The sequence below is a fragment of the Callospermophilus lateralis genome, chromosome 5 (assembly GCF_048772815.1).
Source record: "Callospermophilus lateralis isolate mCalLat2 chromosome 5, mCalLat2.hap1, whole genome shotgun sequence".
NCBI lineage: Eukaryota > Metazoa > Chordata > Mammalia > Rodentia > Sciuridae > Callospermophilus > Callospermophilus lateralis.
This window is the reverse complement of record NC_135309.1, coordinates 136,966,903-136,984,700: the sequence shown is the minus strand read 5'-3', so window position 1 is coordinate 136,984,700 and position 17,798 is coordinate 136,966,903. Positions and strand designations below refer to the sequence as shown.

Below are 17,798 nucleotides of genomic sequence, written 5' to 3'. Positions count from 1 at the left end.
CACACACCAAAGAAAAGAGAGGAAAGATTTTAACCCAGTGTAATCCTCTTTTGTTTACATGTTTGTTTGCTTTCTTTTGTCTTTACTTTTGCATCTAGATTAAATTGGAAAAAAATTGTGCACTGTTTGAAAAATATTTAGGTATTATTATATTTTATAAGTAATGCACAATTCCTGTAGTTTATTTAAATCACTGTTTGTTTTTTTTTAGAGAGAGAGAGAGAGAGAGAGAGAGAGAGAGAGAGAGAGAATTTTAATATTTATTTCTTAGTTTTTGGCGGACACTACATCTTTGTATGTGGTGCTGAGAATCGAACCTCGGCCGCATGCATGCCAGGCAAGAGCGCTACCGCTTGAGCCACATCCCCAGCCCCAAAATCACTGTTTTTTAAGTAAAATTTATGTTAAATTTATTCCAGAAAAAAATGACACACACAATAAAATACACCTACAATCTATAGGAATTATAAATTCTAAATACTATTCAATCACAAAAGAGATAAATGAATTTCATGATATTTCTTTTTTATGCTTTGTTTAAAGAAAACACTCGTAATCATATTTTCTTAAATCATGAATATTTTATGACACAATGCTTCCCCAAACCAATCACTATTCTGTGAAAAACTGAAACACTAAATGTTTTAATAAATTTTTATAATTTTAAATTTAAAATGACAAGTAACAGTCATAATGTTGTCAACTGACTTTTTTTTTTTTTTTTTTAATCTGTTTGCTTAAAGATTTTGGAAACGTACCAAACGTTAATGAAATGTTGGAAACCAGTTGAAATGCAGTAAAATCCAATCCAGTATAATAGGACTACTTTTTCTTCATCCACTTTGGGATTTGTCAACAAGTGAACTATGACAATACACCAGTTTTTGAGACTGATTCTACTCTGCGTATGCCTGCCACATTTCTGTTCTCCAGAGATAACATTCAGAAGGACTCCTGTGCCTCAACAAAGGACTTTAGGTGCACGAGTGTCAAAAAGTGATGGCAAAATTCTGCATCGTCAAAAACGTGGTTGGATGTGGAATCAGTTTTTCTTACTGGAGGAATATACAGGATCTGATTATCAATATGTAGGCAAGGTAAGTCCATACTGAAATGACAAATATTTACCTTCATACTTTACAAGTCTTACTATGGAAAATGAAAGGTTGTAGAGATGATGATCTGTATAACTTTGATTCCCAAAATATCCCAAAAGTATTATTTATGAAATACTATTCTACTTTGAAAAACTAGGAAATTAATAAATGTAGGAATTTATTTAAGTGAATTAATTTTTTTCCACCAACTCATAGACTCAAGATGTAAAAAAAAATCACTTAAAATTTTAACTACAAAACAATGATAGATATATGTTAATATAGTCATTTAAATGACTATATGCATATGTGTTTGTGTATATATGTGTGTGTATATATATGTGTATTCTTTAGTTTTGTTAAATCAAAATTTGAGAGTATTTGTATAAAAGAAAAACAACTAAGAAGATCAGCAGGTAGAAACAATTTACTTACTACAATATGAGGGGGGCATACAAGTCTTGCATTAAACTTTTTGTTAAGTTTTTGTCTTCTAAGTAACACTATTTTTGATAAAATATATTTTCATTCATTTAAAAATGTTGATATGTTTTATCATATTCAATTATATCAGTCCTTAAACATCCGATAATATAAGAAAGATGATATTAAAGGTGAAATGTTATATTGAGAAGGAAAACAAATAGCAACCTAAGCAATCTTAGCAAAAAGCAAGAATTAACAGACTTGTCACAGACCCAATGGTTGCATGCTTAAGAGCACAGTGTGAAGGTAATTTTTATGGGTGTCACTATAGAAAACTCTTAAAACATGAAATCAACCACATAAAGATGTGATAATGGTAATCTTGCCCATAGAAACTATAAATGGTTTTGTTTGGTTTTTCCTGGACATAGGGATCATTTGGCATCTATTTCCCTTCATCTAGTTCTTAATGAGGATTCAATAAATGTTGAGAAATTAAATTATTACATTATATACTCTCTCCAGATAGTCAAGATGCTTCTTGTTTTCTTTCTTTTTGCATTTCCCATAGAATGTCAATACTTTAAAATCAAGAACTATACTTCATATCTTTGTCCATAGTCCTTGGAATAGAGCTTAATAACTACTTAGCTGATTGAATTAACTTGAGCCTTATTGAATTGAATTCCCTCAGCCATCTGGTACCACTTGGCTCTTCAGCAGATAAAACTAGTCTAGAATTTTAAATCACTAAGGACAATTAAAGTGAGTAACCACTTAAGATATATGCATCTTGATATGCAGTCAAATTATAGTCTCTCTATTCTGCTCTATGAAAGCAAATCAGAAAATCATTTAATGGGATGGGCATAGAGAATTTATGGTAGTTACTTTCTGTAATCTATATACTGAGCTCCTGGATGAACAAAAGTTTAGTAAATGCTTTACCTCTGAGTTACAAGTAGATTCTGAATCTGTATTACAGCCACAGTGTCCATTTTATACTGTATGTTTTAAGTGGTAGAGCACTTTCAAGTTACTGTGGATTATTCATTTCATAATCTGTGAAATAGGAATTTTTTATTTTTGTCTATATTACAGTATTGTATTAGTTATATTGCATTAATTGCCTATATAATTTAAAATCTTATTTTAAATGGAAGCATATACATTTATATATGTCAAAAAGGCAATGCTAAACATACAATAATTTAATAAATGTGCCTTATGATGAATGTAAATTCAGAATAAGATATATTTTCTTCAGGAAATATGAAAACTTAAAATATCCTACATATTCTCACTAATATTATTTATAATAAGTTTATTACAGCCGTGGAAATTTCCCCTTAAGTTTTCACTTCCTTTAAGATAAGCATGTGATCTTAATGTGCAATGAGCACAAGAATGCAAAGAGGAAGGACATTTTTTAAATATTCAAACAACTGGGAGTCATTTAATTCATCAGATAAAAATTTTTGGTTATAGTGTTAAAGTTGAGGGAAACACAGGAAAATCATACAGTTGGCCACAGAACACCTAGCATATATGATGTTTTTTTCTGCCAACATTTCTTTTTCAATGTTTAATTGCATTCTCTTGGTCTTCATTTTCTCATCTATGAAATCAAAAGGAATGATTACACCAGTGAACATTTATGTACATTCACTTTTTGTAGTACTATTATTTTACTAATGTAAAGTGTATTTTAATATCTATTTAAAAAAGAGATAAAGAAATAAAGAGAGCATCGGGCGGTGGGGAGAGAGAAAGAGAAGTCAGTGGCTGAATTTCACCACCAAGGCTACTATGTTATGAGAAATAGAGTTGGACTGGGGCTGTAGCTCAATGGTAGAGCACTTACCTAGCGTGTGTGAGGCACTGGGTTCAATCCTCAGGACCATATAGAAATATATAAACTAAATAAAGGTATTTCATCTATAATATGCATATATATTTTTAAAGAAATAAAATCAACCATAATGAACTTAAAACATTTCTTTGCTGAGTTTTCAATGACTAAGAAGGCTATTCTAATAAATCATTCAATCAAATGGATTTCCAAGCAAAAAAATATATCTATAATAAAACCTGTTTTCTTCAAAGAGTTAGTAAGAATGCTGCCCTTTAAGGTTTTTTCTATATACAAAAATTGATAGCATTTTGGGGAAGTTTTCATGTACTGGGTCCAATTTCTTCAACTTTGAAAGCATAGTCTTCAAGAGTTGAACTTCAAGAAATATACTTTAAACTGTGTAGCCTTTGTATTGCAAACCTCTAACTATTTTTAAATTTCCTAATTTGATTTGAGAAACATTATAATTTTTAACTTTTTATCAATTTTATTTTTTTCATATGTAGTTTCTAGTCACAGAGTCCTGTTGCCTGTAAGAGTTGTCCTGTTTTATCATAATTTCCAATTTCTCAGCTTCCTATTTTCAAATCTAAAATAAATAATGAAAGTAAAACTTGTATTCTTGAATTCAATTTTGGTAATAACAGACAACTCTAAGTAAATTACTAATATTATTTACTGTACAAACTTTGTATTTTATACAATAGTCTGAAGTAATGAAAAGCACGTTAAAATAGATTTTAGTAAAAATCAGATATCGAGACAAATCCAAACCCACAAAAATTAATAATATAAAAATATAATCGTGGATTTGTCTCTGAATCAGTATAGTAAAATCATTCACTTCAGTAAATAAAACTGTGAGCATATGTATATGGTCATGTATATATGTCTGTGTATTTATATAATCAGAATAACCCTCAATCTTCTTAAAAGCATACAGCATCCAGAGTCATAAAAGATTAAGAGGCCTCCTAGCAATTCTGAACTAACAGATGTCATTAATATCCTTTTCTAAATACAGAATTAGGTCCCAATTTTTGAGCCTTCTTGAAAAACAGAAACCATGTTCAACTATTTCTTAAAATCATATCCCTTTGCCCTGAAACATTGTTGCCTTATCAGACTGGAGCCATAATACCTGCTTTCCATTTCAATAGATTAAGAATATAGTTGAAGCTGTAATTCCCACTGATAATTTAACTGAGATTCCCTTCCAACCACAAGTACATCACATCTTTAATGCATTGCTGCTGTTTATACACTCTATAACCTAAGATGAACAATCATTCTCCCTCTTGAATAGTCAATAGAAATACTGCTCCTAATGTTTCATTTGTTATAGTTTGGAAACAGCTGCTTTTGTTTGCACAAACCTCTTGCAGGTCATTTGACATTTCATTATTTTAGTTTACATTTTCTAACTCTAAACTTTCCCATGATCAAAGAGGAATGAGTCATGTATTTTGTCACTTCTTCTCAACTTCATGTTTTCAGAACTTTCTCATTTGCCTGCACCTTCTGAATGACTATGATGAGCTCAAATTACCCTAGATTAGTGGTTCTAACTGTGAGTGATTTTGCCTCCCCTGGGACATTTATATCTTTATGGAAGCATTTTAGGTTTTTACAACTTGGCATGTGATTCTTAGGTCTGGCTGTCAATGGCCAGGACTACTACTAACCATTCACAATGCACAGAACTGACCCTCCAAGGAGTTTACAGTTGTCAATGTCAGTAGTGCTAAGATTGAAAAACACCTTTCTAGAGTTTGCTAGAGGGTTTTTTCCTTTTCTTTTCTTAAATGGTTCAATCTTAATTTTAAATTCTTCACGAGTTCTTACTTCTGAATCTTCTTTAATTACAATCATATATCTTCCCTTAAGAGTTGCCAGTCATACTTGTTTTCCCCAGATTCTACTTCTACCAAGACCTGAACTCCTGTCTTAAGGCATGTAGTTGGCACCCACCTGCCAGTCATCCCTCACTGTAGAATTGTGGGCACCAAATACCACTATGAATGAAGTAATTATTCATTATGTCCATAAATACCTAGAAGGCCTTCCAGATGCTACTTTTTTGTTAAGCATATGGCAATAAAAAAATTTAAATTCTCTGCTCACTGTCTGTGTTTAGAGAGAGAACAAATAATATATAAGGATGTGAGGAGATTATGAGGCTTTTTTTTTTCTTTTTGTCTCAGGTATGGCCAAGAACAAAACAATAGATAGGAAATATCACCATGTTTCATTTCTGCATTACTGAAAACTAAAATTGAAATAACACAGTTTTGGAATTTTTGTTTCATGAATCAATGTTGTTAAATGTTAAGACTACACAGTCAAAGAACCTGCTTTTATATTTATCTTTTTGTTTTTAGAAAGAGTTGTTCATTCATAAAGCCTCATAATGAAACGGTCACTCAGAATTTCTAAAGGAAGTGTCTCCCAGAAACTCTTTTTTTTCTCCCAGAAACCTTAAAGGTGATCCACGAAAGACAAACTCATTTTTAATCATTACTATGTTCAGAAATATCAGTGATGTCCACTATATTGGACTGTGTTCCTGTTTTCCTGTTAATTTTAATTATATGGGCATAATCATGGTCAACTCTGAAAGGAGTGGTTAGAAGTCAAAGTGAAGCATGTCTAAAATGGGCAATTTAAAAAAACTTCATAATATATGGTAGTTTGGAAAGTAAAAAAATACTTTTTAATTACTGAAATCAAACATATAAAAATAAAAAGATCACTAATTATAGACTATTGATAGGATAGGAATGGAAGGTGGGGGTTGCTGGGATATACATTTATTTTCTATTTGAACAGTACCAAATACAGATACAAAATAAATAGAGTCTACAAAAGGTAAACGGAGTAGAAAATATTAGTGAAAAAAAGCTCTGGAAGAAAATCATTATGTGGTATCATTGACAAAGACTCCTTTAAATTAAGTGATAATACATTTCTTCCTAATGGGTGGGCATTTGGATAAAAAGAGACATTATTTCCCTTATATGTAATAAGTTATTCCCTGATAGCACTGCAAAGTGAATATATGATAGATTCTCTGGTGACTTTTATACAAATATACTAATAATCAAGCTGGAATCAATAAAAGCATTTTAAGAGGATGCCCTGCAGAATCCAACAATGTTTTCCAAGCATGCCACCTATTGGTTCTTAAGTCATATATATATAAAGATATATATAGGGCTGGGGTTGTGGCTCAGGCGGTGGCGTGCTCGCCTGGCATGCGTTTGGCCCGGGTTCGATCCTCAGCACCACATACAAACAGGGATATTGTGTCTGCCGAAAACTGGAAAATAGATGTTGAAATTCTCTCTCTGTCTCTCTCTCTCTTAAGAAAAAAAAAAAAAATATATATATATATATATATATTTGATATATATCTCATTTAAATAGTATTTTAACCAGAAATTATATAGAGAAAGCATGCTTGCATTCACAAATCTCATTATAATGTTGTAAAAAAGAAGTAAGTATTCAAGATGATCTTGAGTAGCACTCCAGATATACTTGACAGAGCTTGAAAGCCTCCATAATTATTTTGAAGATTAAAAATGATATCAAAAAGAATGTGCAGCTAAGATTTGTAAACACATAGAGAAGACATGGAGATTCATTTTAGCTTTTAAGTCACTCCGAAAGACTACTTTAACCATTTTACATATTTACTTTACACATTATCCTATACAGAAGTTTTATTGAGTCTTAGTGACATTATAAGAAATTGACTTTGAAGTTTGGTTTAAACATTTTGCCTTATTCCATTTAAAATAATTGTCATCACTTTCAAACAGAATATGAAATGTCAAATGTGAAATGTGAAAAATAAAATTATTCAGGTACAAAATCAATTGGGAAATAGGAGGCTTGAAAAACATTTTAGATGAAATGAACCTAATAGGCATATTAAACATTTTGTCCAATACTAGCAGAATACCCATTCTTCTAAGCCCAAATGAAGCATTCTCTAGGATAGATCAAGTTGGATAAAGAACAAAGCTTAACAAAGTTAAGATGGTTATAATCGGCCTGGGGATGTGGCTCAAGTGGTAACGTGCTCGCCTGGCATGTGCGGGGCTCTAGGTTTGATCCTCAGCACCACATAAAAAATAAAAAATAAAAATGTTGTGTCCACCAAAAACTGAAAAATAAAATAAAAAATTCTCTCTCTCTCTCTCTTCTCTCTCTCTCTTTTTTTAAAAAAAAGATGGTTGTAATCATATCCAGTATTTTTTTCTAGCTATAATGGAATTAGTCTAGAAATTAATAAAAATAGAAATTTTAGAAAAATTGCAAATACATGGAAACAATATGTTCTTGAACAACCTATTGACTCAACAAGATATTAAAAGTTAAATTATAAAATGTCTTGAAATTAATGAAAATCAGCACACAATATATCAAAAGTTTTGGAAGGCAATAATAGTTCAAAGAGAGCAGTTTATAGCAATAAATACCTACATCAAAAAAGAAGAAAAAACTCAAATAACATCATTACAACTCAATGATTTGGAAAAATAAGAACAAACCGGACCAAAAATCAATAGAGGGAATAAAATTTTTAAAAAGATCAGAGAAAAAAATAAATTAAGAAAACAATAGAAATTCTGAGGAAAATCAAGAGTTGTCTCGTTGAAATGATAAACAAAATCGACAACTTTTTAGCCTGAATAAATAAGGGAGAAGAATCAAATAAATAAGTCATAGACAAAAAATGAAGTAATTATAACTAACACAGAAATACAAAAGGGTCAAAAAAATCACTGATTATTTATTCTATGACAAATTGGATAAACTAGAAGTATTTCATAGAAATGGATGGCATAGTAAAGTTGAATCAAGAAGAATAAAATCTGAACTGACAAGTAGTGAATAATAAAATTAAATCCATAAAAATCTCATCAAATAAAGTCTAGTATCAGATGGATTCACAGTGGAAATCCCCATCTAAAGAACTAATGCCAGTCCTTTTCAATTTATCATTTGAAAAATTGATATGGAACAAATATTTCCAAACTCAGTTTATGAAGCCAGTATTACCCTACTAAGAAATTTAGTTAGATATTACAAAAAAAATAGAAAGAAAGAAATTTATAGGAAATTCAGTATTTTTGAAGAACATAGATACTAAAATCCTCAACAAAATACTCACAAACCAACTGAACAATACAGAAACTATAATTCACTATGATCAAATTAGTTTTACCTTTTAGCTGAAAGGAGGGGTCAACATATGAAAATCAATAAATGAGGTACACTATATCATAGAAAGAAAAAAACAAAAAATATATGATCATAAGTAGATGCATAGTAAGCATTTGACAAAATTCAGCATCATTTCATTATTAAATCTCTTAATAAATGTGGCATAGAAGGAATGATATCAACACACTAAAGATCATATATGAAAATCCCATGGTTAGCATCATACTGGAGAAAAGTTGCAAATTTTTTCATCTAAGATCAGGAATAAGATAAAGATGCTCATAAATTCTATTCCACATGGTACTGGAAGTTCTAGCAACAATCATTAAAAAAGAAAAGTGAATAAAAGACATTTAAATAGACTAGGAAGAATGAAGTTTTGTCTGCTCACTGATGACATTACCTTATAGAAAGAAAACCCTAAATAAGATATCAAATATCAGCTAGAATCAATAAATTCTCTAGTAGAAGGGCACAAAAATTTCAGTGATTCGATACGTGCAGAATTCTTACTGTAGTGCATTTAAACTGGAATGCAGAAGGATAAATTGGAGAAACACATGTGGCAAACTTCTGAGTATCTTGCCTGAGATTAGCCTGAATATTCAGCAGTACTGAAGAAGGTGGGAAGCTGTATTAGAGCAACCAAGAGAAAACCCTTTTTGTTTTTTGTCTTTTCTCATTGATTAAAAACTGCAATACAGGGCTGGGGATGTGGCTCAAGCTATAACGCGCTTGCCTGGCATGTGCGGGGCACTGGTTGGATCCTTAGCACCACATAAGATGTTGTGTCTACCGAAAACTGAAAAATAAATATTAAAAAAAATTCTCTCTCTCTCTCAAAAAAAAAAAAAAAAAAAACCTGCAATACAATAATCCATAGACTATATGATGGGAAGAATTCTTATTTTTCTTTATTTCGGAGAATGTGTTTAATATTTTACCATTAATTCCAAAGTTTTCTAAGCCTATTTTAAATAATTTCTTTTTCAGAATAAAGAACTAACTTTTAATTCTAATACCTAATGTTTTTTATTCATAAAGAAGTATGAAATATTTCCCAATATACTTATGTTCCCATTGAATACTGTTTATTTCTCCCTTTTCTAAATTAATTTGAGAGATACTTTATTTTTTCTTGTCTGAACTAAACTTTGAAGTTCTGGAAAAGTCCACATTGTTAATTCTTTGTATATTTTAATCCATTTACTTTGTATATTTTTAAATATTTTAACTTTTTTATCTTATTGTTTTCTTATTTTTTTTAATGCTTTGATTTATCTCTCAATTTGGGCTTTTCTGATATATATTTTTTTACACAGATAGAGTTTGGTTTTGGGTTTTCACAGGGAAGACTACAGAGGTGAAATGTTGATGTCAACACATCATATGATGCCATGGGCTCATGGCTTTAGCATTACTTATTACTGATCATGTAAGGCTAAGGTTCCCATGTAAGCATTTAGCTAAGATGTGAACCTGTGAACTAAATTTTCTAAAATTTTCCTGTTGGATTTAGAGATGAATTTTCTACTTGTGACATAAAAGAGGTAGGCAGTAATACCACATTTCCTACTCTGTTAAATAATTTGCACAAAATGGATTTTTTTTTTTTCGTAAATGTTGGACAGAATTCAGAAAAGATACCCTATGGCACCACAATTTTATTGTAGGGAAATTTGAACTATTGATTTATTTTCTCTAATAATGATAAGGATAACTAATTTATTTTTCTTCCTTGTAGTAAACAGCACTTTAAACATCTATTAAATTTTAATTTTAAAAAGCATAATTATGTCTCATAAAAGAATCCCAAATCGATATTAATCATTTTATTTTTTAAAATGTTTATTGTAGTATAACACTGTGATAGTGATACAAAAAACTCACACTCAGTTTCCCATATAGTTAACATATTAATTACCTTAGTGCATTTGTCATAAGTAATGACCCACTATATATGCTTTATTAACTCGGTTCTATACATTGCTCAGAGTCCATAACTTCTCTTAACCTTTTTCACTTCTAGGATCCAACCAGGAGCCCACAATGGCATTAGTTCTCATGCATCCTTAGACTTCTTTGAGCTCTGGAAGCTTTATAGATTTCTTTGGTTTTGATTACTTTGATATTTTTGAGATATACACATGAAATATTTTGCAGCATGTGTCTGAATTTTTTTTTTCTGATTTTTTTTTTCATGGATACAGTATGGTTCTGGGCTTTTTGGTGGCTGACCCAGAGGTGAAGTGCCATTGTTGACATATTATATCATGCCTTGGACATATGACTTCAACACTACTTATTACTAATGATGTTAACTTTCATTTCTGGTAAAGTTTCCAATGAAACACTACTTTCCTTACAGTGCTTTTTAGAACCTAGTCACTGATCATAGCAAATAATGAATGCACTGGCAGTTATTCTCCAACTCCGTTAAGGGTAGATTTACAATGTTATTTTAAAGTTTCCTGTAGAGGAGAGTTTTATTTTCTCGCTATTCATTGATTTAGTTAATCATTTTTTGTTGTTGTTGTTTTTGCTTTTGATTGTAATATAAACTCTGTGACTTACTTTATTGCTTAAATTGATCCAAATTTGACCATTGGGAAGTCTAGCCAATCATTTTATTCCCTGAGCACTTTCTTACTTTCTGGAACTATCTTGCATATTTGCCAGCTAAGTGCTGGAATAAGACATTTCACAAGGAAGACATTTTAAATTGAAAGATGTGAGGAAAGTTAAACTTTCCAGAATTCAAGTCATCTTATGTTGTAATGCAGAAAGCACATAGCTCTGAGTTGAAGCAAACATTTAAACACCTAATAAATTAAATACTGAAAGATAATGTAGGGTATCAGGAGATTTCAATGTAATAAATATCAGGAAAACTCAGTATGGAAAAGTCAGCCTCATTTAATTGCTTTTGCAACTACTGGATAACAATCTAGGAGATCAAATTTCAATTAACAATGATACAATTGAGGAAATTCTGATGGCAAGTCATCACAGAAAAATCACTCAAAACAATAATTAGAGTTGCAAAAAATAAGTAAAAAGTTATTGTTGGGGATTTAGAAACTGACTCATGACAAATAGCTTTATGGTTTGATTTAAAACATCAGGAATTAATATTTTCAGACACAGTGAAACAATTAGATAGGTTTATATATTTTAATCTCATAATTCCACATTGAAAAATATAGATGCTATTAACCCTAAATGAAAAAGAATGTTTTACAGAAATACTAGTTATAAAAAAATAAAATGAAACATGTTAAAACTTCCAACAATAGAATAATGGTTAAATAATCAAGATGACTTGCAAAATAAAGCTTGCACAGATCTTAAAGTAAATATACAGACAATAAAAGCTTATGGGAATATTATTAGAAAGGAACATCTCTACTACTGGAAAAAACAGATAGTAAATTAAAAGTGTGTATTCTTTACATTAAGTAAATTAAATAAATGTTCAGGTTTGTTCATTTGCATTCATTTATTTATAGTTATTCAGTAATTCTTTGATCACCTATGATGCATCAGAAGCTAAGGGTGTAGAATAAATTTTAAAACTTGTATTTTGACAAAATCTCAAAAACATTTGAAAATATAAATAGAATCCTGTCATCATTAAGTCCTTTTGAGGGTTAAATATCTTAATTCATAAAATATTGAAGGCAATAGACTAAAATTGTAGATGAGGATTCAGGAGACATTTGGAGAGCAATGTCGAACTCCTGGTCTCAGAAAGGTTTGAATGACTATGAAAAATTCACTTGAAGAGAAGCTGTTCTGTAATAATTAGTATACTAACTCATAATTAATCCCTAACTCATATACATGAACTATTTTTCATTTAATCTATGGGTTAGTTTGGACTTAAGCCTATCATCTTGTTCTTTTTTTCCTGTTTGCTTTTGCTGCTTTTTTCTTTTTTCTTTTTCTATTGTCTGTTAAAGTAACTGAACTTGGTTGTAACCATTCTAGTAATTTGTGTGTGTGTGTGTGTGTGTGTGTGTGTGTGTGTGTATGTGTGTGCAGGATTTGGTATGCTGTGGGTAGTGGCTAGATACAGAAGGCCTGTGATCTAAGAATGTTTTTTTTTGTTTGTTTGTTTGTTTGTTGTTGTTTTTTTTTTTTTGGTGCCAGGGATTGAACTCAGGGGCACTCAACCAGGAAGCCACATCCCCAGCACAATTTTGTATTTTATTAGAGACAGGATCTCACTGAGTTTCTGAGTGCCTCCCCATTGCTGAGGCTGGCTTTGAACTTGTGATCCTCCTGTTTCAGCCAATCAAACAGCTTGGATTACAGATGTGTACCATCATGCCCAATGATTTTTTTGCATTTTTTAAAGCTAGATTTAACAAAGAAATAAAGGAAAAGAACATGATGTAAAGGTTAAAAGTGGTCCTACAAACTAAAGTATTTACTATTTCTTATCTCCATCTTTACAAATAAAGAAAAAAAGAATGAACCTGTTTAGTGCCTTCTTTGGAAATTACTTTATGGAAATTCCTCTTTCTGTATGATAGTGTGAAGCCCTTAAAAATATTGGTGCTAGATTAAACCAATCAAAATGACCTTAATAGTTCTACTACTTTCAGATGTATTTGTCAAAGCTTTAAAACTCTTCAGCTATCTTTTATAAATGAAAATCAAATTTTTAAAAATATTTTATCACAATATGCATCAAGTAAAACTTGAAAATTTTACATGTCTTCCCTTTGGGCAATAAAAGCAGTGTTTCCTAAGAAATAGGAAGCAAATTAGAATAAAAACTCTATTTTTCTCAGCTCACTGCCTTGAGACACAAGTGAAATAGAAGAATCCGGGCTGACCCTAATGTTAATGACCAAGTTTTGAGATTCCAGGAAAACTGAATTGGCCCATGATCACATGCCTCAATAACTCAGGACAGAGTACCAGAGATGAGAAAGCTATAGAGTGAGAGAACCCCATAAATATTAATAGCACAGCCCTCAATTATTCATCATGTGTGAAAACTACCTGAGGCTAGGGGAAGAACCACATACAGACATTAGAAGAAAACACTGTCCCCTGTTCACAGGGAGCTGAGAATAGCAACGTTCTTATCAACCAGACAGGGAAAAAATAAAAATAAAGGAACCATGTGTTATTGATTAATAACGAATACCTTGACTCAAGTAGAAAACAATTAACCTAAGAATTATCACAATTCTTCATTTAGAAAAAAACAAAAATCTTAAAAAAATAATATTCAAAACACAAACAGATCCAGAATAAAGTCTATTAAAAATACACAGATTTCCAAAATGAATTCTTCTCTGAAATGAATGATAAAATTATAAGTTGTGCAAAGAAGCAGGAACGTGAACACTAACAAACAGATAAGCCAATCAATTGAAATTAACCCAGAAATTAAACATGTTATAATTAGCAAGGATATGAAAATACTTACAATGCATGTATTCCTTCTAATAAAATAATAATTGGGGCCATTGAATATACAAAAGGTACATAATTCAATCCTTTTTAGTTGTAAAGTAAGATGTATATAATGGAAGATACAGAAGGTATAAATATGATTAGGTTAGATATTGCAGAAATAAAGAGTTAGGAAGGTGAAGATAAAGCAATAGAAATTACCCAACTCAAACAAAGAGGTTAAAAAACAAATTCTCTTTTAAATTGAAGATTTTTTCACTTAGTTTTCTATGCTACCCATTCACTAACTTATTTTAGCTAGAATGAGTTTAGTTTCTATTGTCTATTTATGGTTTAACTTATAAAAAACATTGTACAAAATTAGTTTATCAATATCCAACTTTAATCCAGCTTTAGTGTTACATGGATGCTGCTGTTAATGTGACACAGATCACATTATTGCAATTCTCATTGTCTTGTGCGTTCCTCATCTGTTTAAAATCACACATTTTTTTTTATTCTCATCATGATTGCTTCTTACATCTCATATTCAGTAGGAAATCACTTGTCTTTGTTAGGAAATAAGAATTTTCTTTAGTATATTTGCTATTAATGATAATACTGAATTTGAAGAGATCTTGGACTTCATGTGAAAATATTGATTTTTGTGGGTATAGAATTTGAGAATGACAGATATTTCTCTCTCTTTTGGTATTACTGGATTCTTGTTTTTGAAAAATTAGTTGATGGTCTACCTCTCATATTGAACACCACTTTACCACTTGCTTTTTTAAATTTTTTATTTTTTTCTACTGCTTTTAAGCATTAGCCTTAAGGTTTTCTATTTAACTTACATGTTTAAATCTTCTAGAGCTATTGGTGAGAGCCAGACTGTGGCCATAGCTTCATAGGAGCAGTATTGTTACTTTACATGTGGTTACTTATACATCTTCTTTCCTTTATTTTTCTGCTTTTATTACATTTATATAGGTTAATTATCTGTTTTTAACTGTTTAATAATTGGACATTTATCAACCGCCTTTTTTATTAATTCTTTTCAGTTATACATGACAGTATGATCCATTTTGCCAAATTATACAACCATAGAAAATATCTAATTCTAATTAGGACCCCATTCTTGTGGATTGGTGTGATAGCCAAATTATGTTAGATCTATTCTATTGCCTTTCCTATTCCTATTCCCCCTCCATTCCTTTCATTCTCCTTTGTCTAATCAACTGAAATTCTCTTCTCCTCCCTACCTTTATTGTGGTTTAGCTTCCACATATAAGCAAAGATATTTGACCTTTAGTTTTTTGAGATTGGCTTATTTCACCTAATATGACAGTTTCCCATTCCAGTTATTTACTGGCAAATGCCATAATCTCATTCATTATGGCTGAGTAATATTCCATTGTGTATATATACCACAATATCTTTATCTATTCTTCTGTTGATGGGCATACAGGTTGGTTCCATAGCTTAGCTGTTGTGAATTGTACTGCTATAAACAGTAATGTGGCTATGTCCCTGTAGTATGCTGATTTTAAGTCCTTTGGGATAGATGCTAAAGGGCGGGATAAATGGGTCAAATGATGGTTCCATTCCTAGTTTTTTTGAGGAATCTCCATATTGCTTTTCAGAGGGGTAGAAAAAAGTTGCAGTCCCATTAACAATGTATGAATGTACCATTTCCCCCCATCCTTGCTGACATGTGTTATTTATATTCTTGCCATTCTGATAGGAGTAAGATAAAATATCAGTGTAGTTTTCAATTTCTCTAATTGCTAGACATGTTGAAATTTTTTATATATTTGTTTATTATTCATATGTCTTCTTTTTTATTTTTATGGATCTATTGTTTTCTATTCTCTCCAGAATTTTTACCATAATTATTTTCCAAAATAATTTCTTTGCTCATATCTGAAAGTGGTAGACTGTCTCTAAGAATTTGATAGGAGCTACAAACATATTTTCAGTATATGTTGTATTTTAATCATTTGCATATATTGTTAAACACACTGGACTATTTTTATGAAGTCAAATTATTTATTTGTTTCCCTTTTCTAAGTTTTTTCCTTTATTTTTCTGATTCACTTCTTGGAGCTAACTCTCTTCATTATTTTATTTCTACATATTTTTGTTTTTGATGTTTTTATTATTTCATTATAGTTATACATAATATTGGGATTCATTGACATAATCATACATACATGAAATATAAATTATCTGAGTCTATCTTTCTAAATGTTTCACATATATTTTTGGTCTAAAATGTTCTTTTATCAACTATATTCAGAACAATTTCTGTATTTTTAAAATTTGTTCTAATGTATTTATGTTTTTGACACTGTTTAAATCTTCACATTTTTTCCTGAGCTCTCTTTGTTGTCGTTTTTAGTAAAATATCTTCTATCAATTTTTGCAGCAATTATTATAGTCTTTTTTCAAAGAAACCAATTTTATTCATAGTTTTCTGGTGATATTTATTTATTTACTTACTTATTGATTTGTATGCCTTTCTATCATGTTCTTCTGCCCATCCTTTTTCTTCTTCTAGTAAATTTTACAGAATCTTAGCTGTTTTTTCCCCCTCATTATTGATTCAAATTAGTCTTATGGCGATAGTAGTATATACAGGTAGGTATTGTGAAACATGCAAGAATGTAGGAATTTTCTCTTTATATGTGAATATGATGTCAGACATGAAACTTGTATACATTGGCTGTTATTTCTTTACACTCATTAAAATTGGTGTTTCTAGGGATGTTCAAAATGTAGAATGAGTCTAATCTCTCAGTCTCATACATGTATAACTTCCTGCAAATAAAGTCTTCTCTTTGATTCATTTTATCCTAAAATTCTTGTGCCAAAACTGATCTCCTATGCTTCTGCCATCAGTTCACATCACTATTCATTTTCTTCTAAATAAGATGGTGCTGATTTTTTTCTTGCCCTTTAATACCAATTTTACTCAATCCTTAAGCAATGTGAGAGTTTGGAAACAATATGTGCATTTGAAAATCCATGTGTAACCTTTTTATATCTTTAAAATTTATTTTAACTAGGAATATATAACAACAAAATGTTTTTTAATTCATAGTACACAGTTGTGGCACAACTTTTTATTTCTCTGATTGTACATTTTATTCCACCATCTTTCCTGCCCCTCCTCAACCTCGCTCCCCGTTGCCCAAGCAAAGTTGCTTCATTTTTCCCATGCCTCCCTTTACCCCATTTCGGCTTTTTTTTTTTGTGTGTGTGTGTGTGTGTGTGTGTGATTGGCTTGCTTCACTTAGCATAATATTTTCCAACTCAATCCATTTACCTGCAAATGCTGTGATTTTATTGCTGAGTAATATTCCATTGTGTATATATACCATCCGTTTCTTTATCTATTTACCTATTGAAGGGCATCTAGGTTGCTTCCACAGTTTACCTATTGTGAATTGAGCTGCTATGAACATTGTTGTGGCTGCATTACTACAGTATGCTGATTTTAAGTCCTTTGGGTATAGACGGAAGAGTGAGATAGATGGGTCAAATGATGGTTCCATTGCATGTTTTCTAATCACCATACTAGTTTCCAGATCGGTTGCACCAATATGCAGTCTCACCAGCAATATATAAGGGTGCCTTTTTCCCTACATCTTCACCAACATTTATTATTGTCTGTATTCTTGCCATTCTGACTGTCATGAATTGAAATCTTCGAGTAGTTTTGATTTGCATTTTTCTAGTTGCTAAAGATGATGAACATTTTTTTTATATAT

The 17,798-nt window shown here is 30.8% G+C and overlaps 1 protein-coding gene across 3 annotated transcripts in view; it reads left to right on the top strand.

The window, feature by feature from the left end:
* Positions 1-866: 866 nt before the first annotated feature.
* The window catches only part of Cdh10 (cadherin 10), a 106,486-nt gene continuing 89,554 nt past the window's right edge, over positions 867-17,798 (top strand). For all 3 annotated transcript variants that reach the window (XM_076856178.1, XM_076856177.1, XM_076856176.1), the window contains exon 1: positions 867-1,097. In XM_076856178.1, the coding sequence (XP_076712293.1) occupies positions 867-1,097 (231 nt within the window). The remainder of the gene's footprint in view (positions 1,098-17,798) is intronic.